We start from the raw sequence: 25,990 nt of genomic DNA, 5'->3' as shown, positions 1-25,990 counted from the left end.
ATCTTCCAGGGTAACCCAGGGAGGGGAAGCCTGGGAGAGGCAACGGTGGGGGAAAGGGTTTACTTTCCTTGTGGTAAGATCCAGAGGGTCTGGTCTTGGGGGGTCCCCAGGCAAGGTTTTGGGGGGACCAGAGTGTACCAAGCACTGGAATTCCTGGTTGGTGGCAGCGCTACAGGTTCTAAGCTGGTAATTAAGCTTAGGGGAATTCATGCTGGTATCCCATCTTTTAGACTCTAAGGTTCAGTTTGGGGAATTATACCACGACAGTGACATTTAGAGGTCTCTGACTGCAACGCTTTTATCCACATTGCATTCCACCTTGGTTCTCTTACCAATTGAAATGATGAGATCTCGCCGGAGGACAAATCCGACCAGCCTCTGGGACTCCCGGGACACCACCACCGGATAGCCGCTGTAAGTGGTTTCATTGATTATGGCCTCTACATCCTCTACCGTCATACTGTCCTGTGTGATGACAGTCAGAACAGGGTCATTCCGACGGGGCCTCATTACATCCATGGCGAGAGTCTTGTGCGAGAACTCCTCCTTGGCTTCTAGGAAGGGGTAGCCATTGAGACGAATATGGGCGTCATAGATGCCCTCCCGTCCAATCGCATCTGCCACCCACTTGCTAGTCATGGCTGCAGCCATTAGAGGAACAATGTATTCCAGTCCACCAGTAAGCTCAAACATAATAACCACCAGCGACACAGTCATACGGGTTACTCCACCTGCAAAGCAGAACACAAGTCTCAGAGTCTGAGACACTCCTAGGAATTCCCAGCAAGAGCTCCCTTGTTTCTGATGTGCAGTGTAGGCATACTACACTAAAGTCAGCTCTGCTATCATGAGAATGTAGCAGATAGACATCCCCAGTCTTCACATTCTACAGACAGACAGGACATCATTTTCAAGGTTACACTGGAAAACAAATGTGAATATAGGTAAACGTTACTTAATTACAAAATGTCCATGCTTGACAGCAGATTGGTTATACGTTTTAGTCTGGATTATAGGAGTCATTAAGTTTGTTTTGGATAGATCTGCTTCTCAGTGTCACTTAAATTCCATGAAGCCAGGAGCCAGAATTGTTCCTTTGACTCTCCCATAGTACACAGAAGTAGCCCCAAGGAACCACACACATTCATATCAGCTGGTTGGGCATACTTCTGATCTGGACTGTTGCCTCATGCTTTTGTGGACAGAATCATGTAATTCAATGGGTCTGCTATCATGAGGAACTAACAACCTCTGAAATGTGTCTGATATTTACATTGGTTTTGTAAGTTATTTACATTTATCAATTTCCCAGCAAGCGGGAACTGAGAACCATTAGTTAGTAATAAATATACATGCATCTACACACTAATATATTTTTATATACAAAAATAAAATACCAACTGGTGTTTCTTAGTCCCAGCTTGCTGGAAAGTTGTTCACTGTTCTTTGACAAGAGTACAAAAACTGTTCACACACGCGCAGAGTACAGATCTGAAACACCTCATAACCACAAGGACAGATAACTGTTTATGATCCGTTACTTTCTTTCAGGCTGGTGTACTGCCAAGCCAGGTGGCATTCTGACTCTGTCACTGTTGCCATCTTCAGTTCCTTGGACAGCCATGGGAGGATACAAATGGCTTTTTAACTGGTTTGGTTTAGCTACACACAGGCATGAACACTGGGAAATACACACACCAGTTTTCAAAGCAAAATGGATAAAAAACATTCAGAAGAGCCTGAGTGACCTAAGCTCCTAAGTCACTTTTGAAAATGGCACTTAGGCTTTTTTGAAATTTTTATCCAATGAAGCTGCTTTCTTGAGTTCTGAGTCCCCACAGATACTTCTAAAGCTTTGGTTTTTTTACTTTTACATTTTACAATATGGGAGTTTTGCCTCCAGTAACAGTCTTCTGCTTTAAGTGACATCTCCACTTCAGCATTTGTCCACCAGTGACAAAAACCATATAAACAACCATGTTTATTTAATGCTATTGCTCATTACTACATATTGAGTACTCTGCCAACAACAGTGGAATTGACTAACTGCTCTACTTCCAAGAAGACTGATAATGTTCTAAAATAGTATGTTTACAGGCCTCCTATTTTACACCGCTTCTCCAAAATCAGGAAGTATTTTAGATTTCAACAAATGCATTACTCCTTTTTCCTAACAGAACCCCAGCACCAGAACAACGGTCCCCAAACTGTGGGGCATATCCCCTTAGGGGGGTGCAAAGGAATGTTGGGGTGCATGGCAGGGTGGGAAGGGAGCGCCACCCAGTCCCGCTCTGCCTTCCGCTCTGTTCCAGCCCCAGATCCGCCCACTGTTCTGCTCCCTGCCCTAAACCTTCCTCCAGCTGCAGCCCCAGCCTTGTCCCCTGGCTCCCAGCCCCAGCGTCAGCCAATGGCCCCAACCATGGCCTCAGCCACAGATCCAGCCCCAACTCTGATCCTGCTCTCAGCCCTGGCTCGGAGGGGGGGGGGGGGCGGCACGGCGCAAAGGGTGCAACATAAAAAGTTTTGGGGCCACTGGGTTACAAGTAAGTATTCTGAGTTTTCAGACACGTGTCCTCTCTGAAAACAGCAGCAGCAGGACCGAAAGAAATCTAAACTTCCAGGGTTTGCTCCACTACTTCCACTTGGATGCATTAACTGAAGTTGGTATGACTTGTGATGAAAACCAAAGGCACAACAGATCTTTGGGAAGCATAAGGCACATTGTAATAGGATGAAATTTAATAGTGAAAAGTGCAAGGTCATGCATTTAGGGATTATTAACAAGAGCTATTGTTATAAACTGGGGAGGCATCAGTTGAAAGTAACAGAGGAGGAGAAGGACCTCAGAGTACTGGTTGATCACAGGAGGACTATGAACCGTCAATGTGATATGACTGTGAAAAAAAGCTAATGCGGTCTTGGGATGCATCAGGTGAGGTATTTCCAGTAGAAATAAGGAAGTGTTAGTACAGTTATACAAGGTACTGGTGAGAGCTCATCTAGAATATTATGCGCAGTTCTAGTCTCTCATGCTTAAGAAGGATGAATTCAAACTGGAACGGGTTCAGAGAAGGGCTACTAGGATGATCCAAGGAATGGAAAACCTGTCACATGAAAGGAGACTCAAAGAGCTTGGCTTGTTTAGCCTAACCAAAAGAAGGCTGAGGGGGGATATGATTGCTCTCTATAAATATATCAGAGGAGTTTATGGAGGGGATGGTATAATGGGATAGCCTAATTTTGTCAATTAATTCATCTTTGACTACTAGCGGTAAATACGCCCAATGGCTTGTGATGGGATGTTAGATGGGGTGGGATCTGAGTTACTACAGAGAATTCTTTCCTGGCTGTCTGGCCGGTGAGTCTTGCCCATGTGCTCAGGGTTTAGCTGATTGCCAGATTTGGGGTTGGGAAGGAATTTTCCTCCAGGGAAGATTGGCTGAAGCCCTGAGTTTATTTTGCCTTCCTCTGCAGCATGGGGCATGGATCACTTGCTGGAAGATTCTCTGCACCTTGAAGTCTTTAAACCATGATTTGAGGACTTCTGCGTATCAGACACAGGTTTGATACAGGAGTGGGTGGGTGGGTGGGATTCTGTGGCCTGCATTGTGCAGGAGGTCAGACTAGATGATCATAATGGTCCCTTCTGACCTTATAGTCTATGATTGCAGCCCATTAGATTGGGAATTGTGTCCCAGGATAGAACCCAGTCAGATATGCTCCTACTTCACAAAAGGGATTTTTGTTAAATGGATGAAATGCTCCCAAAAATCCACAAGAGAGTACATGAAACAAGAATTGTACCATGAAGCAGAAAGGCTGACAGAAGGACTGAAATCCTAGAGAAAGGCTTAAAATCAATTAGGTTGACCAGGGATTTAAGTATTTACTCAGGAAATTTCCACTGAAGTGTTTCATCTAATTTCCAAGGACATCCTGGTGCAGATTAGACCAGGCAGAAATATGATCAATACATTACTCATTACAAAGTAGTTTCAAAGAGCTTCCTCTCTCCAGATAAAAGCAGTTTCAAAGTCCACAAAACTAGCAGCATTTCGCACAAAATCATTTCTCTGCAACTCTGAAGGCAGCTCTGTAGATAACTGACAAAGTAAGTTTTGGCTTTAAATTAACAACAAATATTTATTGCTTACCTAGACATGCTGCAGCACCAACCATTGCATAAAGGCCAGGAGTGATGCAATCAGCCCCCTGACTGCACCAGCCACTGAAGATAGTCCAGTCATGGTGATAATAAGCCAGCTGCTCCATTCCTACACCTAGTAGTCTGCCTACTATGGCACCAACTGCCATGCTGGGAATGAAGAGACCCGAAGGGACCTACCAAAAAAAATCCAACACATCAGTGTAAGGTAAAAGCATGTTTGCAACAGTAAGTCAACATACATGGGGGGTAAGGGACAGAAGTTGAACACAGAATCAGTTTGGCAATCATTGTCCACTATGATTGCAGGTGATAATCGTCAAACTATGTACTGATCTGCTCCCTGCAGAGGGAAAGATACATACTGTAGTGACACTGCTAGGACGTCCTGAATGAACAGGTAAAATACGTCTATGGCGCCTGCCTGGATAACGCAGCCCTTACTGTAACATTCATTCTCAGCTCCCTACGTAATCAACTGTATTTACCTATCACTCACACCTGAAACCGTGCAAGAGCTCTGCTGTAAAAGAACCTTGCTTTAGCTTGAGGAGCCGACAACTGATCATTTCAGGAAATGAAGAACTGAATGAGATGGACATCATGCTTTACAATATCACCCCCAGCTCCTGCCCCATTTAAAGGAAAGACATGGGGGCATTCAACATCCCAGAGGAGGGTTTAGGTATCACACATGCCCCCTTTCCTGTCTTACGCTTCCACCATTAGTTTGCAGTCCCATGAAAATGGGTATGCTAGGCTCAATTCTTAAGATATGTACATTGTTTATAACCACTCTATGGTGACAAAGCACCAAAACACAATCGCAGGTTGAAAAGGACATCTTATTGTGAGATAGGGTATTCCAGAGCCCATCTTCATTTTGTTTTTGGGGTTTACTTACACTATGGTGGATTATACCTGCATACATAAAGTACCCCCCTACACCCAGGATTTGTTACCATACATACCTGGTTACTGTTGCTCTGTTTAATAAGTTTCTAATAAGCCACTGTCCTCTGAGAATAACAAAATAGCTACACACAATATATTAGAGAGTATGTGTGTGTGTGTTCGTTCGTTCCCCTATGCCTCTCCAACTGGACAACTGCTGTGTGATGTCATATGTGAAACACCTGAATAGAGTGAAAATTCCATCGCTAAAAACAGAAAAATCCCTCTCCCAAGCACGAAAAAAATCTAACTGAGCTTTGCTACAGTGGTCCCCAGAATAAGGTCTTACAGGGACCATTAGTAATTCTCACAGCCATATTCACATCATTTACTCTGACATGATTTGACTTATAAAGTACAAAGTGCTTTCAGTCAAACTGTCAGACTAGCTGAAAGCATCACATCCTTTTTCTCATACATTTGAGCACTGTCCACTGTAGCAAAGGACCACTTCACTGTAACATTAAAGGGAAAGTTGTTTTGCATATATTTAGTGAATCATAAGTTTGCCGTTAGTGGAATTAGATGGTCACTTTTCAAATACTGGGAAAAAGAATCTTAGTTTGCAGTCCTACAGCCAGCATCTCAAATTCCCCCCATTCAGTTTCTTATGAGGAAGCCTCCAAGTGCGTTATAATTTTAGTGGCTCAAAAAGTTGCCAATGAATAAGCATGAAAGGGTCTCACATTTGATACTCCAAGCTTTTTTTTTTAAAAAAAATAATGAAAAATAGCTTACAACCGGTGTCAAAGCAAATCATGTCCAAAGGAGGGTATTTCAAATGAACTATCTTAAGAAATGACCATTTAAAATAACTCAAGCTGAAAAAGACCCCCAGGGACTATGTTTTTATAAAAGAGTGCACTTTGATTCTGCCTGCAAAAAATGTAGAAGCTGGAAGGATGTGAGAAATTAAGTTGCGATTGTGCATACAATTAACTTAAATGTTTTATATGTGCAACTTCACTCTCAAGTTCTAGTCTAAGCGTCCAAAACCAGGACAATTCAGAACTGTGCTTGTTGGTCCATTTTTAAATAATCTCAAGAAGTGGCTGTGGCGGAGGTGGAGATGCTATGTGAATACTATGTAGCCTGGTCAGTGAGGTGAGATTGTTGTACATTGGGTTATAAGACTTATACCCTTAATAGAGGCTATGGATAAAACAAGCAGGAAAGCAACCCAATGGATCTAGATAAGCAGCCTCCCAGCAAACGCTGGGGGCAATTACAAGACAGTGGCACACTTCTAGGGTGAAGTATTTTGCTAGGCTGGGAGCCTACAGGTCAAAAAGATACTAACCAGTGAAAGCCTTTTAAGGAGAAGATGAGTCAACTGTCAGGAGCTGTCAGGAAGACAGGCTGGCACAGGGAAAGACTCCGCAGAGAAGTCTGAAGGCACTGAGGCCTTCCCCCCAGATCCAAGGAAATGGTAAATCACAGGGAAAGGCTGGCATACATATTCACTGGTTTATTGCTTTTGAGATCTGTTTTCTCTGAAAAGCTTTGAGAAGGCTGCCCAGTTACTGGATACCACTTGCTCCTGGGGGAAAGAGATCCACAGGCACTGAAGATAAGTCAGGCCTGCTGTGATGATCACAGGGGACTGCAGGCAAGGCCTGGTTTGAGAGAATCACATGATACTTCTAAAGATAGGTGATGGCTCACAGTCTGAGAGGGATGCACTCAAAGAAACCAGCAGGGGTGAGAGGTGCACTTAGCCCAGCAACTGTGACAGTGGAGTGTCACAAAACACTGCTAAGAGTAACCCTGCTAACTACCAAAAACTGGGCACAATTAGAGGAGTTTAGAATGGGAGTAAAATTTGCAAGAGCATATTAGTCACTTCGCATGAGATCAGTCCCACTGAAAGTCCATGGGATGTAGGCTATTAAGTGATTAAGGCTAATTTGAAAATTACTACACTTGATTCTTAACATTTAGAAAGACTGAGTTTCACTTTCTCCCAATTCTTTACAAAAGGCATGGATTTGAATCTTCCTACCGTTTTACATGTCATTCTCACCTTCATGCCAAAAGTGAATATGGTGATGAAGACTTTTAGGATAAGGGCCAAAGCCAGCTGCCACATAGCTGTGTAGACTCCTGGGCCAGCAGCTCGGTCCGGCAGAACATCCCCTGTGGTGCTGTTGAAGTCATTCACGTACTCGCAGAGCTTGGAGAAATCCAGAAGCCCACAGTCATTGAACAGCTCAGAAATCAGCTCACTGGTGCTCATACGGGTATACTCATTGGGGAAAGCCAGAACAGCCGTGACAGCAGTCACAACAAGCACCTCCAGCACAGGATACTTGCCAAGCTTGGTTGTCTTACGTCTTCTGCACCAGGCAATGTTGCTGCGAATAAAGAAAGATCCCCAAAGACCACCAAAGATTCCCAAAAGGATGAATGGCACAAGCTCCAGAAGATGCCAAGGTGTGTGAAACTCCACGTAAAACAGAACCAGGCGGCTATTTCCAAAAGGGTTGATGGAGCGCAGGGTGAAAGCTGCTACCAGGGCGGCAAAGAAAGATCTCCACAGTGTCTTGAGGGGAAAATAATAACTCACCTAAAAAGGGGGGAAAGCAGATTCAGTCATTTATTGTAAACTGACATTAATCACTGTCCAATAAGAGCTACCACTGCATAAAGTAGGGTTAAGGACTGTAATGTAGAAGGTTGGTGCAAGACTCCTTACCTATAACACAGTACTGTATATACAAACAGCCATATTATAATCAATGCATTACACACACGCATAGAGTAGTCTTCATACTAGTGTTTCCATACTGTACGCTAAAGATCAATTGTTTTACTCAATGAACCACCAAGCATTCTAAAACTTAAAAATTGGCTACTTAAAATTCCAAATTGGCCTAGTAGTAAGCCATGGAACAGTCAAGCTACTGCTTCATTCAAAAAGAACACCCTTTTATATAGTAAAGTGACACATGAATGGCATAGTAGCCCTGAGCGCACCACGTGTGTACCCTACTGATACTATCCTCTGGAGACTTCAGACTACTTCCACATTTTGGGATTAAGTCATAGGATTTTCAAGCTGTATTTACAATGAACACACGTTAATGAAAGATTATTTCAGAGGTGCAATCCATAGAGATACTAGACAAAATGGAGAATTCTTTCCAAAACATAGTATAAGGTTCTGGGCTTGAAAATATAAAGGTGGCAATGCTTTTTATTTAGTAAGGGGGAAAAGGAGCATCTAGATGGCCTCACTGATTAATACCTATGTCTTATACCAGGTACCCAGGCCTGATCTGGAGTTCCATTCTTGACTGGTCGCATGGAAGTTACGTTTTGTGGTCAATCTGATCATTTGTGGGCATTTGCTACATATAAAGCCATCCCTATCAGGGTAAGTGAATATTACTTCGAGAATGTTGTGGTACAAACTGCTGACAGCTGGAGCTGAATGACTGGTTACATATCACTGATCAGTTTGGCATGCTGCATCAGAGCTGAGCTGTAAGATAGTTGCTAAAGTGGCTACCACGATCTTACCACTCAGAACAGGTATGAGAGGATTGCTAATCGTAAAAGGGTAGCAATGATCTATTCCATTTATGTGGCTTGTGGCCCCTCCAAAACTCAACTAAATTAAAAGACTCCTTGGAGAGAACCAAGACTGGGTTATCAAGGTGGATATAGATTAAGATTGCGGTACCTCATCAGTTTTTTTTCAGGGGGTGGGCAGGGAAGTAGTGCGAGACAGAGTTTGGGAAACAAGACTATGAAAACTGCAGGTGTCACTGGTCAGTACCGGCGTGCAATGGCACAGTTGTGTGGGGGAATTATCTGTATTGCTGTAAAAAATAAAGACACTAATTCACATCTTTCAGAAGTAACCTTTCAAGACTCGAAGCTTAGCTGACTCTTATAAATACTCCAAATGATATTAAACTGGGTATGAATCAAAACAGCCATAGAGGGGATTGAAATGCTTTATGTTTAAAGAGAAGGAGCAGTTAGTATGAGTGCAACAAAATCACTTGCCAGGAGTAAATACAAAGTTTAGATTACCTCTTCCAGACTAAACAATACCCCTCCAATTGGTGCACCAAAAGCTACGGACACACCAGCGGCTGCAGCAGCTGACAAAACCTAAATCAAGAGGTTAAAAGTCATACATGGACAATAGTTATATTACTTCTTTGTTCAAGAAGGTACATTTTGTACAACTCAGATTTCTATTGTATAGCTCACCTAACATCTGAATTGATTTAAAATATGACCACAGTAACAGGTGAAATGACCTAAATAAACTGGAGATTATTCCATAATTTACTACAAAATGTTATCATTAACATTTAAACAGCTCTCTATTCTCAAACTTGGTAGTATCAATGTAGTTTACAATTACCTCCTTCCTCAGATTTCATGTTATGTGTGTGTCTTGGAAAAAGGTTCAGAACAAAGTCACAATCACATCTCAATAGCAAACACAAAAAGGTATTTTCTTGTTAATTCTACACTCAATCACATGGCTCTCTTATCTTACACCTTATATCCAGTTTCCTAGAAATAATTAATTCATGGAATTCTAAACAAGAGACTGTGTGAAGTCATTCATGACGCACCTCTACATCGATATAACGCGGTCCTCAGGAGACAAAAAAAATCTCACCCCGTTATAGGTGAGACTGCATTATATCGAATGATTTGGCCCCCCTGTTCCTTGTTCCCTGACTGCTCCCTCCAGAGACCCCCATCCCTAATCACCCCCAGGACCCCACCCCCTACCCAACCCCCCCTGCTCCCTGTCCCCTGACTGCTCTGACACCTATCCACCCTCTGACAGGCACTCAACGGCTGTGGTGGGAAGCAGGGTGACGTTGCCCCAGCCTGCTCCACTCCGCCACCTCCCAGCCGCGTCGCTCCGCTTCCCACTGCAGGTGAGTGCAGAGAGGTTGGGGGAGGGGGAGGGAGGACACTCACCTGCAGCAGGAAGCGGAGCACCGCGGCTGGGAACTGGATGAGTGGAACAGGCTGAGGCCAGGCTGCTCTGCTTCCGCCGAAGGCGGGGGGATCCCTTCCCCCAAGCCCTCTCCCCCAGGCGACATGGCTGGGGCCAGGGTGAGGGAAGTGGAGTGGACTGCTCCCAGGCCCCTGCTAATCCCACAGACCACTCTGGGCCTGTGGGGCCCCCAAAAGTGCCCCCCCTCCAGCTCTTGCCTCCCAGATCCTCGGGGGGAGGGAGGGCAGTCTTGACCGTCCCCGAGACCCTCTGCCCCTTATCCAACCCCTCGGCCCCAGCCCAGCACCCTTAACACGCTGCTCAGAGCAGGGTGTCAGAGCTTTACCATGTTGTATATGAGGTCGTGTTATATAGGAGTAGAGGTGGAGTTAAATTGTGTCCTAAAAGTGTTGTATTTATGGTTGCCAAAAGATAATCCAGACAAGGCGATACTAGGCATCTCAGTCATCACTTTCCAAGAGTTGCCATAAAATGTCACAGGAACTTATGGAATCTCTCTCCAATTTATTTAGGTCAGTTCACCAGTTTACTGTGGTCATATTTTAAATCAATTCAGATGTTAGAATTCTCTCCTGAACTAGTTAGGCTCTGAAAATGCACCTATCTCCATGGTATTTGAGTGTCAGATGGCCCAATACCTCAGCCTGTACTTAGGTTAAGTAGAGTCTACTCCTGTCCAAGACCACAGAGCACTACTTGTACAAGTACTATAACTCAAGGGCTGCAGAATTGGGCTCAAAGCAAGTTGATATCATTTGCTAATACTTATTTCACAAATCAGAAAAATCTCTACTCTATGTACATTGTGGAAAAGTATCATTTCCTGGTAGAAATATTTTCACAGGAGAAGCCAAACAATTTTTGCCCCAAATAAGTGTTGCATTAGATTAAGAAATTGGTGCTAGATTCCTTACCTATCAGACAGATATATATTTAAAAAGCAATATTATACTCAACACATTACACATGCACAGAGTAGCCTCCATATTACTATGTCTGCATACTGTATGCTAAAGATAATTGTTTTACTCAATGATCTGCAGAACCACCATTCTAAAAATTGGCTACTTATATTCCACATTGGCCTAGAAATAGTAGTAAGCCATTTAGCACCTCGCGCAAAGCCCACAAACCTTCCCCTGCAGTTTTTAACAAGATTACAGTATTTTTCTTTTACCTCTCTGCGCTTGGCCTCATTTTTTCTGTATTTGGTGAAAAGGTGACACAGGATGTTTCCACAACAGCAAGCTACATGCACCAAGGGGCCCTCTTTCCCCAAACTCAAGCCAGACGATACTGCCAACACCAAGGTAACAGTTTTGATTATCAGGGTCCACTTGCCCAAATAGCCTCTAATGATGAAACCACTCAAGATCGTTTTGATCTGAAAGTCAAAGCAAAGTTTTACAGCCTTTTATTCAAACATTTGGTCTGCAAATGGACTAGATCTCTATTTTATCAGAGGCTCACTATGCTGTCAAGGACTTTGTTTTACAGCTGTATTAAACACTTTATAGTTGCTAAACAGTGTATTTGTTTCATATTTTCACTGAAAGTGAAACAAAGTTAACTGTTGGTCACTGACACCAGCTAATCTCTGCTGAGCTGCTGGCTAGTATACATTCCAAGTGCTATACAAACAGTAGTGTTTAAGTTCTGTGATGACATGCTGATGGGGAAGGTGCTTTTAAAAATATTTTTGCAGTCATTACTTGGAGACATGGGAGGCTAGTTATATTTTAACACTGCAATTTGAAATGAAACAAAACAGTTGGACCATTCTAGTTTTACATTTTTAAGAAGTGCAATTTTCCATGGTATTGTCATCTTCTGATGAACAATTACATCCCTCCTCTATCCCAGAAGCAACCTTTAGCCAAATGATGGGATATGTTTCAGACTGCTTTGTTTGAGGAAAGTGACAGTCAGACTCACCTCTGGGATTCCGGAGCCACAAGCATAAGGTGCAAATCCCCTGACCAGCAACACTGCAAGGAGAGAGAATACCAGGGCCCAGAGAACATACATGAAGTAATTGAGAATGTACGCAAATGCTCCCTGAAATGGAGAAAAAAATTGCTTGATTTAGACTGTCACCCTCAATCACAAGCACATTGTCTATGAAATATTTAGAGAGATTGACGAGGAGGAAGAGAAGCATGTAGAATTTGTATTTTATACAGGTGACCACTTAGTACCGGCACGCCAACACAAGCAGTGGGATATCTTGTGAGCATATAGAGTACATTGGCTAATAAAGTGGACCATGTGGCTTTAAGGACAGGCTTAACTTATAGGATAAAGATATACACCACTATTTGAACAAATATGAATGTCCTACTTATTAGACAAACTGGTAGAGAACACAAGCTCTTAATCCTGTTCTAAAAAAGAAAAAAAAAATCAGCAAATTCTGCATTGTCCTAAAAAGATTTAAATGATGCAAAAAACCCCTTTGCGAGGCCAAGAACTCAAACGTGTGTTAGCACACTGATACCTTTACACAATGTAATAACCTTTCAGCTTCCCTCACTGGATAGAACATAAACATAACTAGGCTTGGAAGGATTCGATTTTTATTGGCAAATGTCGGTAAACATCAATTTCACTATATGCACACAAACTGACAAAATATTTCTATCAATAATAATAAAAATTTACAGATAGGCAAAGAGAAATACTACTTGAGAAGTTTGATCTGAGGATATTTACTGCATATATTTTGCCATGTGATTTTGAAAATTTGCATCTCAACAATTAGCGAGCTTTAAGTTTTGAATCTCAGTGTCTGTCACGAAATAATTGTCTGACATACCCCATAATTTTATGCAACTGTGAAAATTTTAAAAAAATGCTTAAAAATAAACATTGATGTTATCCATCAAAATTATTAAAAACATATTTAAAAAATTGAATTTCCCAAGCCTAAACATAAAGCAGTGGAGTTATTTTTATTCATACAACTGAAAGATGCCAGCACTGGGTGCTAAGATTGATGGACACTTCAGGTTTGAAGTATGCTTACTTTACAGCAGTGAACCCTGTGACTAAGTAAATGTGCAAAAAACAGAACAACAGAACTCTTTTTTTACACCTCACCTCTCCATGGCCAATTATAAGTTGTGACCAGCTCTCCCACTCTGGGCACTTATCCCTATCCTCAAAAGTTGTCTCATTGGAGTTCCAGCAGCAGTGTTCATGGTTAAACCAGAAGCCTGACAGACACAGCCCTTCTTTCAAATCTGTCATCCAGTGGGCAGAGATGTCTATCAGACCAGCTAGAGAACCTAATGTGAAAAAGAAGATGATAAATTGGGAACAATCTCACACAGACTGATGGGATCTCCTGTACGTTCCATCTCCTGTGGCATTCTGGTATGTTTACCATAGGGCCAAACACAACCCTTGCAGTATTTACTTATGTACATACAATTTATGTTTGTTCTTTGAAGAGCTAAAGAGAAGATTCACCTATGGATATTTTTAAATGCGCATTGGATAGAAGTGCCTCAATATTTCAACATCTGACAGACAAAAATTGCAAGAAGTCCCACCCCAGGCATCAGAACATAATTCATTTTGGTCAGCAGGTAAGTTTTTCCAACAAATATGGTGTGGCAGATAATTTGAGGTACGGAAGGGGTAAGATCACATTTATAGAGCACCGAAACAAAAAAGTCTCATGCTCTCTACAGCACTTACGCACTAAATCTACAGTTATACTAACAACATTGACTTGGGGGCACGAAAGAAGTCATTTCCAATAGCCACTAGAAACCAAGAATGTCACAGGGACGTGCCAAATGGAAGTAGGAGAAAGCTGGTAAGGAAACACGGTCTATGCTTTTGGGGTGATATTCCCATGATCCCTAACATCCTTAGAACAGATGCCTTCAGATGAGTTGTCCCTCCCTTCCAACACTGCAGGAAACATCACATGTTTAATTACCAAGATGGTGACCATGAATGGAGTCAACCTGATCTATATCAGTAAATCTGGGTACAATATATTCCAGAGGTCATGCTAGATGTTTAGCAATACTCTTCCAACACACATTAATGAAAAAGGGCCACAATGAAGTATAATTTCCATGTGTCAATAGATAAATTTTCTATGTAAATATAAATATATCCGCATTGTTTATTGTAAGAGTTTAACTGCTGCCTGTTGATTTATCACTGCTCCCCTGGCTCCAGTTGTTTCTGATGTAGTTTAAAGCTATCCGGAAATCGGTCTCTCTGAAAGGTCTGGGAGTGGCTACCTGAGAGCCCCTCCCACTTACCTTTATCCCATTGCAGCAATTAAAAATGAGCAAAAAATCTCCTGCTGTCAGTCCCTGGAGTTGGCCTCTCCAGTACTGACAGGAGAGCTCGGGGCCCCAAACTTTGGAATTTGCTCCCTTTGGCTGCTGGCCAGAGCCATTCTTTGGTGACTGACAGGGTATGATGAAGATGAGACGTTTCTCTTTGATTTAGGATTTTCTCCTTGTTGGGCTGAGTCTTCTATTTGCAGTAGTAACAGCAGCCTTAGTATGCCAGTAAGGGGGATTCTAGCTTGTTTGATTTTTGTATCATGACACGCAGGCACTATGGCTGTAAGTGCTTAAATATAATTTCATATTCCACTGTAAAACCATGTAAGCATAAAGGGCAGCACTCATCTTTGGACCAGAAAGTCACAGACTCTGGTCACACAAGAGTTTGGGTTAGGAGGAATCAATGCAAATACTATAGTGCAGGACTGGGAATTCATTTTAAACGGTATTGTCTTCTCACCTGCTAACAGCCCTATGAGGAGCATCAACAGCCAACCAGAGAAGGCATCGCTCACGCTCTGAATCAGGGCCCATGTTGACTCTTTACTTTTACTAGCAATCTGGAGGAAAGGTTTAAAAAGGCAGACATTAAACATTCTTTAGCAGACACACAGACAGATCTATTTCAGAAGCAGATGTTTTTAATTAATCCTGGAAAAATACTAACAGTAATCAGGGTCTGAGTTTCTCCCACCAATACAAAAAATTCAGACTTAAGGTTCAAACACTGTCCTTTAATCACATGATTGTACCCAGGAAATGCAGGGTTTCCAAAATCAAAACATTCAGTATTGCAAGCAATGCATTATGTAGAGTGGTTCAAGGACAATTAAGCTTCCCAAAACCAGGAAAATCAAAGCAAAGATTAATTCAAACTCTCACCTTAAATGTCTTTTCCCATTTAAACATACAAACTTGCATGTCATTCTTTAGTTCTCTCAAATCCAGCATTTTTACTATTAATAGGACTGTTGTCCTGAGCAGTTTGTGGAAACAGAACTACTTCAGAGCATTCCATGTCCACCTGTCATCATGCCATGCACCCTCAATTAGTATACTAATTCCTAGATAGATACATATTTTTCAGCAGGGTACAAACGCTTAGTGCGTTCAATCTAGTCCCTTGACTAGGGGAGGAATGGCAGAGGCTGGGCGTTAATTTGAGCACTCAAGTAGACTCTGATCTGTGATAAACTCAATTTCTAAGATTGTCAAGACCTTGCATGCGTGTGTATAAATCCCCGTTAATGGAAAGGTTATTTCAACATGTTTTTTCAGGCCAGACATTTTGGTTCAGAGGTATTCAACTGTTCTGAAGTATCAGAGGGGTAGCCATGTTAGTCTGGGTCTGTAGAAGCAGCAGAGAATCCTGTGGCACCTTATAGACTAACAGACGTTTTGGAGCATGAGCATCTGACGAAGTGGGTATTCACCCACGAAAGCTCATGCTCCAAAACGTCTGTTACTCTATAAGGTGCCACAGGATTCTCTGCTGCAACTGTTCTGAGGAGGTCTCTTAATACTTGAGACTCAGAACTGTGTCTAAGATAAGGGTTGATAACTTCTTCTAAGGCTCTGCGCCTATAAAGTTTACCTAACATTTGAGACTATTTTAAGTTTGCTCATCTTACTGCTCTTGAAGGCTGTATGAAAGGATCAAATGGGGGGTATTGAGTGCACTAACAATTCTGATGCAAGTCCCAGTACATAGTCCATTATTCCTTCTGGGTAAAAGACCTATTAGCCAAACAACAAATCCCCATTAACTGGAATAAAAAAGGTTAGCAGACACCTTTCTGGCTGAAGGATTTTAATTACTTTTTTCTTTAGATTTTGCCTTTTAGCAGCAAAAGCTGGTTTGTTTATGAGCATAGCTACTACTGACCCAGTGAGGCGGGAGGAGGGAGTTTTTGGAAAGGATAAATTATCTGCTGTAGGTTTCTTTTTATGGTTGCAATCTGATCTTTTTGGCCAGTTAGTAATTTTTGGTTTGACCTGGTCTGAATTTATTTGTACAGAGGAGGTAGCATTATTAGCAGCCTGTCTGGGCATTTCTCAACGAGGCTATTCATGCCAGTCGCTGGTTTTTCATTTTCTTTTCTATGTAATCCCTTTGGTTTTGTTCCCATCACAGACAGCGATGAAGGAGCTGTGGGGGTGGGAGGAATCATGCTTGAAGCATCTACACAGTTGCTTACAGGGTCTTTAGTACTTGTTCCTCTTTGGGATAGTCTGAGCATCACACAGGATTGTCACCTTTCCTGTGCTGACTGGCAGTCTTAGATTTGGGGACTCCTCACTTGTTAAGACAGAGGCTACTGTGTCATGCTCAATGTAACTTTCAAAAGAATACTTTGGCAAACAGAGTTATACTTAACATGCTTAGGCCACTCACTGCCTTAAAAAAGCTTGCCAACAAGTGTCTTATGATACAGGAGCATGTCAGAGAGCTTAATTCCCCATTTCAGGCACTCTCTGCCATTCTAAACCAATTCCTTCACCACACACTATCAGAAAGCACTGGGAAAGGAACTCATGAGTTACTTCACTTTAGTCTTCTCCAACAGAGAACATGGTTTCAAGGCTGAAAATTAATGGCTACATTTTTATTGTTTGATAATAGCCATTATATGATCAAAAAGAAATCTCTCTCTTCCTTACAAACAAAACCATGTACATAGTATGTTCGCTATCTTCCTCAGTTCAGATATTATCCCCTAATAATAGTAATGCAGTTCCCAGAAACCTCCCACATCTTGGATGCAGAGAAACTCAGGAAAAGATGGGATAAATTCAGTTGGCTCAATTCCTCAATCCCGGGTGCCATTCCGAGAGACTAACAAGCCTTGCACAGAGATGCAGGGCTCATACACCTGGTACATTTTGATTTCTGGTAAAATTTTGTACCGTTTCCTTGGACTAAAAGATCATCTGTGGAATAGTGCTCGGGTCACTCACTGGGAGAAACCCTTCCACCCTCAGATACTCCTGTAAGTGTCCCAAGATTAAAGTATTCAGAGACAAGGAGATAGAGGTTTATATGCAGACAATTCTGCTTTGCACCACCAGCGAAAAGCAAAGCAACAAGAAACAAACTTACCTCTCTGTGCCTGTCCCGGTCTCTGGACTTTTCTCTCACCCAGTCTATAGTATTGAAATCTTCATAGGTACCCACACCAGGCAGAGGTTCCTCCAGAAAATCCATCATCTGGCTTGTGCCATTCATCCCTCCTCCATTGTATAAGGAGAACCCTGAAAATCAAAACGAATGAAAGGTAAGAGCATCTGCATTAATTCCAACATTCTCCACATCTTAGGATGCCAATAGAGCTGATGAATGCAGTCTTAGGTAAAGGCAGGTAGTTATTCAATCACTTCTTGAGCACACAGATTTGTTGAGAGAACAAGTCAGTCTACCAGTGACTAAGTAGCACAACATACTCATGCATTAGATACGCTTGTGTTCTTAAAGACCATAGTGAATAATGGTTCATGTCATATAACCATCCTGTAACATGACCACAATTGTCTGTCCAAGGATGACTGACATACAGCGTGGAGTGGGCTGGCATTAACGTCTGGCAGTAGCCACTGATTTTAGTCCCTGGCTTTCATGAGTATGACCGACAATACCCCCTGGAGGGATTCATAACTATACCTTGCTGTCTTGGGAAAGCGGAGAGCAACTTAGTCCTATTTAAAACTACAGCAAATATTTTCAAAAAATATCAAAACTCAAAGTGTTACAGCTGGCGGAGCAGAGGATGAGCAGCCCTGGGAGCAAGTCCTGAGTGAGGCGTTCATTTGGTAGCTACTCCAACAGATTAGAGAGATGCGGGAGGCACAGGAAGCAAAAAGCATTAGCCAAAAGGCTTGAAAAATTTACCCTACAAACCACTAACCCAAGATTCCTCAACAGGCTGATATACACTGGGGTGTCCCAAGCTACTTTGTCTCCTGCAGGCTGGAATGGAAGATCCTAGTCTGCAACCAACTGAACTCTGATCTCCCAGATAAAGCAATCCCTCCCAACACAACTAGATCCATTAATGCTGCACCTCATCACAAAAAGCAGCAACTCCTAATAAATCAAGTGAAAACAGCCTCTCACTCCACAATAAATATATTTATAGCAACTCCCCACACAAATCAGCGTTGTGCAGCCCCGTCCTTGCAATAAATCCATTCATCGTAGATCTTCCCTCCTTTCTGCAAGTCTCAGAGCCCTCTGCTCTGGTGGACAGATCCCTGCATACCGCTCTGCAAACCCACCCACCCTTCTTCCTCCCAGAACTCTTGTCTCCTAAAAGCAGTACCTAGAGCAGCTGACCCTGAGGAGCAGCCCTGGGTTACGCTGCTTCGCTGACACTTGGAAGAGAATCTCCCTCCTCCCAAATGTAAAGACTAGAATTATAAGGGGGGGGGGGGGAAGGGGAAGAGATAGATTTTTCGAGTCCTGGTGTTAAGACATCTTCAACCATCAGTATCACTGACCTATACAGAGTGGCATTTAAGAAAATGCATGCTAAAAACAGGAGGCAAGTAGGGAAAACAAACAGCTCCATAATGAAGATGACAATAGCAGCAAGCAACATAATGCTAGAAAAAACAAAACGAACAAGAGATCCGCTGCATATGAATTGTATTAGAGCACAGCAAAGAGGTCTCAGCTGAGACTGGGACCTTGTTGTAATAGCCACTGTATATACACATACTAAGAGTTCATGCCCCCAGGAGCTGACAACCTAAATAGACAAGGTAAGACAAAGGGTGGGAAGGAAAACAGGCACAGAAGGTAAGCAAAATTATTTGCCCAAGGGGACAAAGATGAGAACACAACCCAGATCTCCTGACACTCGGTCCAGTGGCCTACTCATGCTCTCCCCCAAGAATAAAGCCACTGAACATGAAGCCAAGAGAGAAGAAAAGTGTGCCCTTTTGTGACGAGTTTGAAATGCATTTTTTCTTATGTGATAAAAATGTAACTCTTCTCCACCTGCAAAATATTCATTAATCCATTGCTGCATTAATATTCTGTTTTACAGAAAATTTAAATCACCATTAATCCGAAAAAAAGCCTCAAAACACATCAGCCTAACATTTGTTCTCTGCCCCTTTGAAATGTGCTTCTTAAAGTGCTTTTTCACATGATTTGAAGATATGAAGGGGCTAGAACAAAGGGCGGGGGGGAGGGGGAATAAAACAAAGGTCTTTTAAACCCTATCCAAGGAAATCATGCGGCTTTTTTGACAGATTAATATATGTGGAACAAATTCTTCCTGTGTAAATCAGACAAAGCCTTCATTCCTTTATGTATGCAGGCACAAATCTTTGATCCTGGTCAATACCAGCGGATTCCTTTAATACTTATTCCATGTATTTTTTTCTTCTAAAGCCCGCAGATGTTCAAGCAGCAAGGACTCCCCAGGTTACAATGAGAATTAAGTCAGTTAATGGATATTTTACCCATGAATAATAGTTTTCCAGTCAGTTTTGCCTCCTTTAAGGAAGCTTTCATTTTACAGGCATTCCCTCTCATAAGTTCTCTCTACAGACCAAGTAATTCAAGGCTTCCCAATTCTTACTGAGGCTTCAGGTACTAGCTTTTAATCATTAATGAAATGAAAAATCTAATCGCAAGCTAAAGGCAAATAGCACAATAAAATGTGCTCTTGGAAGGGCTGCTTGAAGAACTGTTACCAGCTAACGAATGCCGCTGAATGGTGGTTGTCAGGAGGCCCTGTAAGATGACTTCATACATGCTGATCCAGTTTTATTGATTGCTAGATTAAGCTCATAAATGAGTATACAGTATTTTCCTCCGTCCTCTGAAGATCACTTATTGTAGGAGAGAAAATGTTTCCGAAGAAACTCTACCTTGGAACCATGACTTACAGAAATTAATTTATGAACCACACATTCTGGAGCATTCTGTTGACTGTAAGAGTACCCTTAAGGTGTTAGGACCCCTTGATTCTCTTTTACAGTCCTTATAAGAACATCCAGCAAGATTTGTAACTTACAGAAGCACCCAAAGATTCTCAGACAGGTTGTATGGCAGAACATTCCAACACCTTTGCTAAAAGGAGGCATCTCATGCAATGGAATGTCCAATATGCTGACTCTGTACAGAATGGACAAGGCAGGGGCATTAAAAGAAAGCTTAACTGGATGCCAGTGATGGCACTCCAGCTTTACACTTCCCTGCAACTCTGCCCCTTTGTGTTTTGGCCCAGGTATGGGGGGATGTAGATTGGTGACACACTCACTGCACTCTAAATTTGGAGAGTCAGAGCACATGTAAATGTATTATAAAGCAGCAGGAAGTTTCACAAATGAGTCTCCCAAACAGTCACTGGAACACAGAACCTGGAGATACCTTAAAAATATGTAATACAAATTGCTCTTTAGCAGCCCATCAACACCCAGGATTCCTCCAAACTCTGAAGCATTTAATAAAGCAAGTGCCAGTCCATGCAGTCCTCAGAACACAGACTCAGCAGCTAGTAAATCTATTATATGCTCACTCAGCGCAAGTACACTACTGTGATACAGCTCCCTTAAAGAGCTATCCAGAAAGGGTGTACTGCTCTATTATACAAAGGAGTTCATAGATTCTGAAACCAAAAGGACCATTTTGATCATCTAGTCCAGGGGTGGGCAAACTTTTTGGCCCGAGGACAATATCGGGATGCAAAACTGTATGAAGCGCCAGGCAGGGAAGGCTGTGCCTCCTCATACAGCCTGGCCCCCGCCCACTATCCAACCCCTCCCACCTACTGCGCCCTCAAACCCATTCAAACCCCCCTCCTTGTCCCTGACTGCCCTGTCCAGGACCCTGCCCTAACTGCCCCTCCGGGACCGACTATCTAATTCCCCTCCCCCCAGAACCTCCCCTCATCAATCGCCCCTGTTCCCCATCCCCTGACGTCCTCCCCAGAACTCCCATCACCGCTCCTGCTCCCTCTCCTGACTGCCCCCCTGGATCCCCTGCCCCTAGCCAACCCCCAGCCCGGCTGCAGGAGGGGCCGGGCTAGCCTCCAGGCAGGATCAGGAGCCGACAGGACCGTACACGCAGGCCACCTTGGCCACCTCTGATCTAATTCTGTATACACAGAAGCAGGAACTGCCCTGTCATAAACAGATTGTTAGGTTAATGTCTCTTTACTTGTAAAGGGTTAACAACAGGGAACCAAACCCTGACCAGAGGACAATCAGGAACAAGATATTTCTGAATTTGAGTAGAGGGAGCTTTTGTGTGTGTTCTTGTCGTTGTGTGTTCTTCTCTCGGGGGGTCTGAGAGACCAGACATTACTACAGGCTTCTCTAAGTTTCTGTTCAAATAGTAAGTAAAAACAGCGTTTAGGCTTTTCGTTTGTTCACTCTATTGCAATTGTGGATTCTGCTGTTAATTTTATGTGTGTAGTTGCTGGAATATTTTGATTTGTATTGGTACGGGGGGAAAAGTTCTTGTGTGTTTGTAAGCTTAGGACCCGTATATTTACATCTTGAAGTTACAGAGATAATTCTTTACTTTTTCCTTTCTTTTATTAAAAGATTTCTTTTTAGAGAACCTGATTGATTTTTTTCTTGTTTCCCTTGTTTTATCCCAGGGGATTGGGATAACTCACCAGGACTGGTGGGGGGAGACGGGATGGGGGAGAGGTAGAATCTCTCTCTGTTTGCCTTGAATCTGTTTGCCTCTTTGTGGAAGGGAAGGGATATGCTTCTCTGTATTGTGATTTAAAGAGGTTGGTTCAGTATCTCTCAGGATAGCCCAGGGAGGGAAAGTCTGGGAGGGGGGGAGAAGGGGGAATGGTTTATTTCTCCTTGTTTTAAGAACCCAAGGGGTTTGGGTTCTTGGGGTCCCCAGGGAAGGTTGGGGAGATGAGTGCCCCAAAACACTATATTTTTAGGTGGTGGCAGTGCTATCAGATCTAGGCTGGTAATTAAGCTTAGAGGAATTCATGCAGGTACCCAAATTTTGGACACTAAGGTTCAGATTTGGGAATTATACCTTATGACAGCCCCAAAATAATTTCTAGAGTGGATCTTTTAGAAGCACATCCAATCTGGATTTAAAAGCTGGTAGTGAAACTCCCACCACAGCCCTTGGTAAATTATTCCAATGGTTAAGTACACTCCTCATTTAAAACGTACACCTCATTTCCAGTCTGAGTTTGCCTAGCTTCAACTTCCAGCATGTTATACCTTGCTCTGCTAGATTGAAGAGCCCACTATTAAATACTTATTCCACATGTCAGTACTCAGACTGTAATAAAGTCACCCCTCAACCATCTATTTGTTATGCTAAATAGATCTTTGACTATCATTCTAAGGCACGATTTCTAATCCTTTAATAATTTCTCGTGGCTCTTCTCTGACCCCTCTAATTTAGCCACATCCTTCTTGAACTGTGGGGATCAGAACCAGACAGGATTCCAGCAGCAGTTGCACCAGTGCCAAATCCAGAGGTAAAGTAACCTCTCTGCTCCTACTCGAGATTCCCTTGCTTATACATCCCAGGATCGCATTACCTCTTTTGGATGCAGCATCACATTAGGAGTTCGTATTCTATAGATTATCCACCACTGCTTCCCAGGACAGAGTTCTCCATCCTATAAGTATGGCCTACTTTCTTTGTTCCTAGATGTACACATTTACATTTAGCAGTTATAACATGCATATTGTTAGCTTGCACCCAGTTTACTAAGTGAACTACATCGTGCTGAATCAGTGACCTGTCCTCTTCATTATTTACCACTCCCACAATGTTTGTGTCCTCCACAAATGATCAGTGATGAAAGAAAACAAAACCAAGTCAGTGATAAAAAAGTGTTGAATAGTGTAGGGCCAAGAACCGATCCCTGACAGACCTCAAAGGGGAAATACCCACTTGATGATTCACCATTTAGTTACATTTTAAGACCAGTCAGTTTTTAATCCATTTAATGTGTGCTATATGAATTTTATATCATTCGAGTTTATCAAAATGTCATGTGGTACCAAGTCAAACCCCTTACAGAAGTTTAGAGCATATTACATCAACACTATTACCTTTATCAACCAAACTTGTAATCTTTGTCAAAAATAGGAAAATTAGTTTGACAGGATGCATTTTCCATGAACTCATATTGATTTCTATGAATTACATTATCCTCCTTTAATTTTTTAAATATCGAGTCCTGTTTTAGCCGCTCCATTATCTTGCCCAGCATCAATATTAGGCTGACTGGCCTATAAATTACCCAAGTCATCCTGTTTAAATTTTTTTAAAAACTGGCACATTAGCTATCACCCAATCTTCTGGAATTTCCCCAGTGCTCCAAGACGTACTGAAAACCAGCATTAACGCTCCAACAAGTTTCTCAGCCAGCTCTTTCAAAACTCTTGGATGCAAGTTATCTGGACCTGCTGATTTTAAGATGTCTAACTTTTAGTAGCTTCTGTTTAACATCTTCTAGAGATACTAGTGGAATGGAAAAATCATCACCACCATATAAGACTAAAACATCTGTTTTTTCCCCGAAATTCAGAACAGAAATATTTATTGAACACTTCTGCCTTTTCTACATTATTGCTAATTCTACTATTTCTATCTAGTAATGGACCAGTGCCACTATCAGGATTCTTTTTGTTTCTAAAATATTTACATAACTCCTTATTGTACTTAACTCAGCTGGTCATCGATTTCATCTTGTGTACCTACATTTCCCTCATCAATTTTCTACAATTCTTAACTTCTGATTAATATTCATTACTATGATCTTCCCCTTTCTTCCATTTGTTATTTTATTTTTATTGTTTACAGCGACTTTTTCCCTAAAGCAAATTGGTTTTTTTAACCAGCATTGCTTTCTTCCTCAGTTGTGGGAATGGGGCTTTTGGGGCACCTAGTAAGGTGTTAAATTATTCCCAATTATCATTCACATCTTCCTTATTAAATTCTTCCTCCTAGCTAATTTGGCTCAGAATTGTTTTCAGATTTGTGAAATTGGCCCTATTAAAGCACCAAGTGTGTGTGTGTGTGTGTGTGTGTGCGCGCGCATGCGCGCATAATTATATTTTACTCTTCTGGACTTTATTCTTCCTGGACATTTTAAGTGATCAAGTCATGATCACTTGTACCTAAGCAACGATTACTTTTAGTTCTGTGATCAGTTCCAGAATTCAGAATATAGAATTCCCATGTTGGCTGCCAACACTTTTTAAGTTAAGAAATCGTCATCTAGAATGTTTAGAAACTCCAAAGAATGTTTTAGTATTGATGGCATGAGGCCTCCAGCATGTTACTCAAACTGAAGTCCCCCATGATCACAAGGGTGTTTTTCCTTACACATTACAGATAGGTGTATAAGGATATGGTCATCCTATTCCCTAGAGGGGTCTGTAGCAAACATTGTACTTGTTCTGTTATGACATTGATCCAAAACCATTCAGGATAATTTGCTTCAAAATTATCAGTGACTCGGAAACAAGTAATGCCATTTCTGACAGAGTGCCACTACCCTCCCCATTTCCCACCATCACTAGATCCTTCCTAAATGGGTTATATAATCATTGTTTTTAATATTCCAATCATATGAATCATCCCACCAGGTTTCAGTAATACCAACTAGATAGAATTTATGATCATAAATGAGCAATTTCAATTCGTCTGTTACTGTGAGCATTAGAGTATAGGCAACTAAAGAATTTTCTCTCTTTGTGTCCTTTCTTTCCTTGGTTAATTTTGTTCAGCAAGAGTAGCGGTAGGAGAGAATTCACTCAATCTTCCATCAATTTGTGTGTACCAATAGACCAAGCCATGGTTTCAGAAGTCAGTTCAGCTATTTTTCATGGACAATCCTAAATCAAATTTAAAAACCCATACACTTAGGGGAGGGGGAAGGAGAGGAAGAGGGAGAGAATTACAATGTTGAAATAAGCATTCAAATGTGTTTACTGTACTTATCAGACTGCACTGCAGTTTATACAGAATACTGTAAGAAAAAGCATGATCCCCAAACCAGACAAACCTACAGTATCTTCCCAAACTCACTTCCCACAGGTTCCCAAGAAAGTCCCATAATCAATGTCCTCCTCCCCAGTAAAGACTACCAGGTGAGTCTTGTAGCATGCCTGTCCAGCACTACAGAATGGCCTATTTATCTTGCTTCTTTTCATTCAGTACAAAACTGACCAGGTTACAGTCAACTTTTCTGGAAACATTCACAGATTTTGTAAGCCTGATGTGAAACCCCTGTGCCCAATTTGCAGGGGTGCTGAGCACACCCAGTTTCCATTGAAAGCATTATAGAAAGATTTAGCTTTGTCTGTCATCTGTGACACTGTCTTTACACTTGAGGATAGCAGCTTAAAAATAAAGAGTGGGTAAGCTGGTTTCAGCCTTGATAGCCTTTGCTGTTTAAATAACCCCCACAAAAATCCCAAGCACTATCCTCTCCTGGAAAATAAAGGACAAAAACTGCTAACATTTGGAGCTCATACACAACTGGTACAGACCATAACCTTCAGATAACATTCAATCAGTATGCAGCTACCTGCAGTCATTATGAC

The 25,990-nt window shown here is 42.0% G+C and overlaps 1 protein-coding gene across 4 annotated transcripts in view; it reads right to left on the bottom strand.

The window, feature by feature from the left end:
- The window catches only part of LOC116829119 (H(+)/Cl(-) exchange transporter 5), a 102,833-nt gene that overhangs the window by 8,095 nt on the left and 68,748 nt on the right, over positions 1-25,990 (bottom strand). For all 4 annotated transcript variants that reach the window (XM_032787748.2, XM_032787746.2, XM_032787749.2 and 1 more), the window contains 9 exons: positions 17,532-17,683; positions 14,892-14,991; positions 13,215-13,402; positions 12,051-12,173; positions 11,293-11,499; positions 9,161-9,241; positions 7,143-7,685; positions 4,155-4,341; positions 333-731 (listed from right to left, as the gene is read on the bottom strand). In XM_032787748.2, coding sequence (XP_032643639.1) covers positions 333-731; positions 4,155-4,341; positions 7,143-7,685; positions 9,161-9,241; positions 11,293-11,499; positions 12,051-12,173; positions 13,215-13,402; positions 14,892-14,991; positions 17,532-17,683 — 1,980 coding nt within the window. The remainder of the gene's footprint in view (positions 1-332; positions 732-4,154; positions 4,342-7,142; positions 7,686-9,160; positions 9,242-11,292; positions 11,500-12,050; positions 12,174-13,214; positions 13,403-14,891; positions 14,992-17,531; positions 17,684-25,990) is intronic.

Source organism: Chelonoidis abingdonii, chromosome 8 (genome assembly GCF_003597395.2).
Source record: "Chelonoidis abingdonii isolate Lonesome George chromosome 8, CheloAbing_2.0, whole genome shotgun sequence".
Taxonomy (NCBI): Eukaryota; Metazoa; Chordata; order Testudines; family Testudinidae; genus Chelonoidis; species Chelonoidis abingdonii.
Note: the sequence above shows the minus strand (reverse complement) of the source record. Positions and strands in the feature narration are given on the sequence as shown.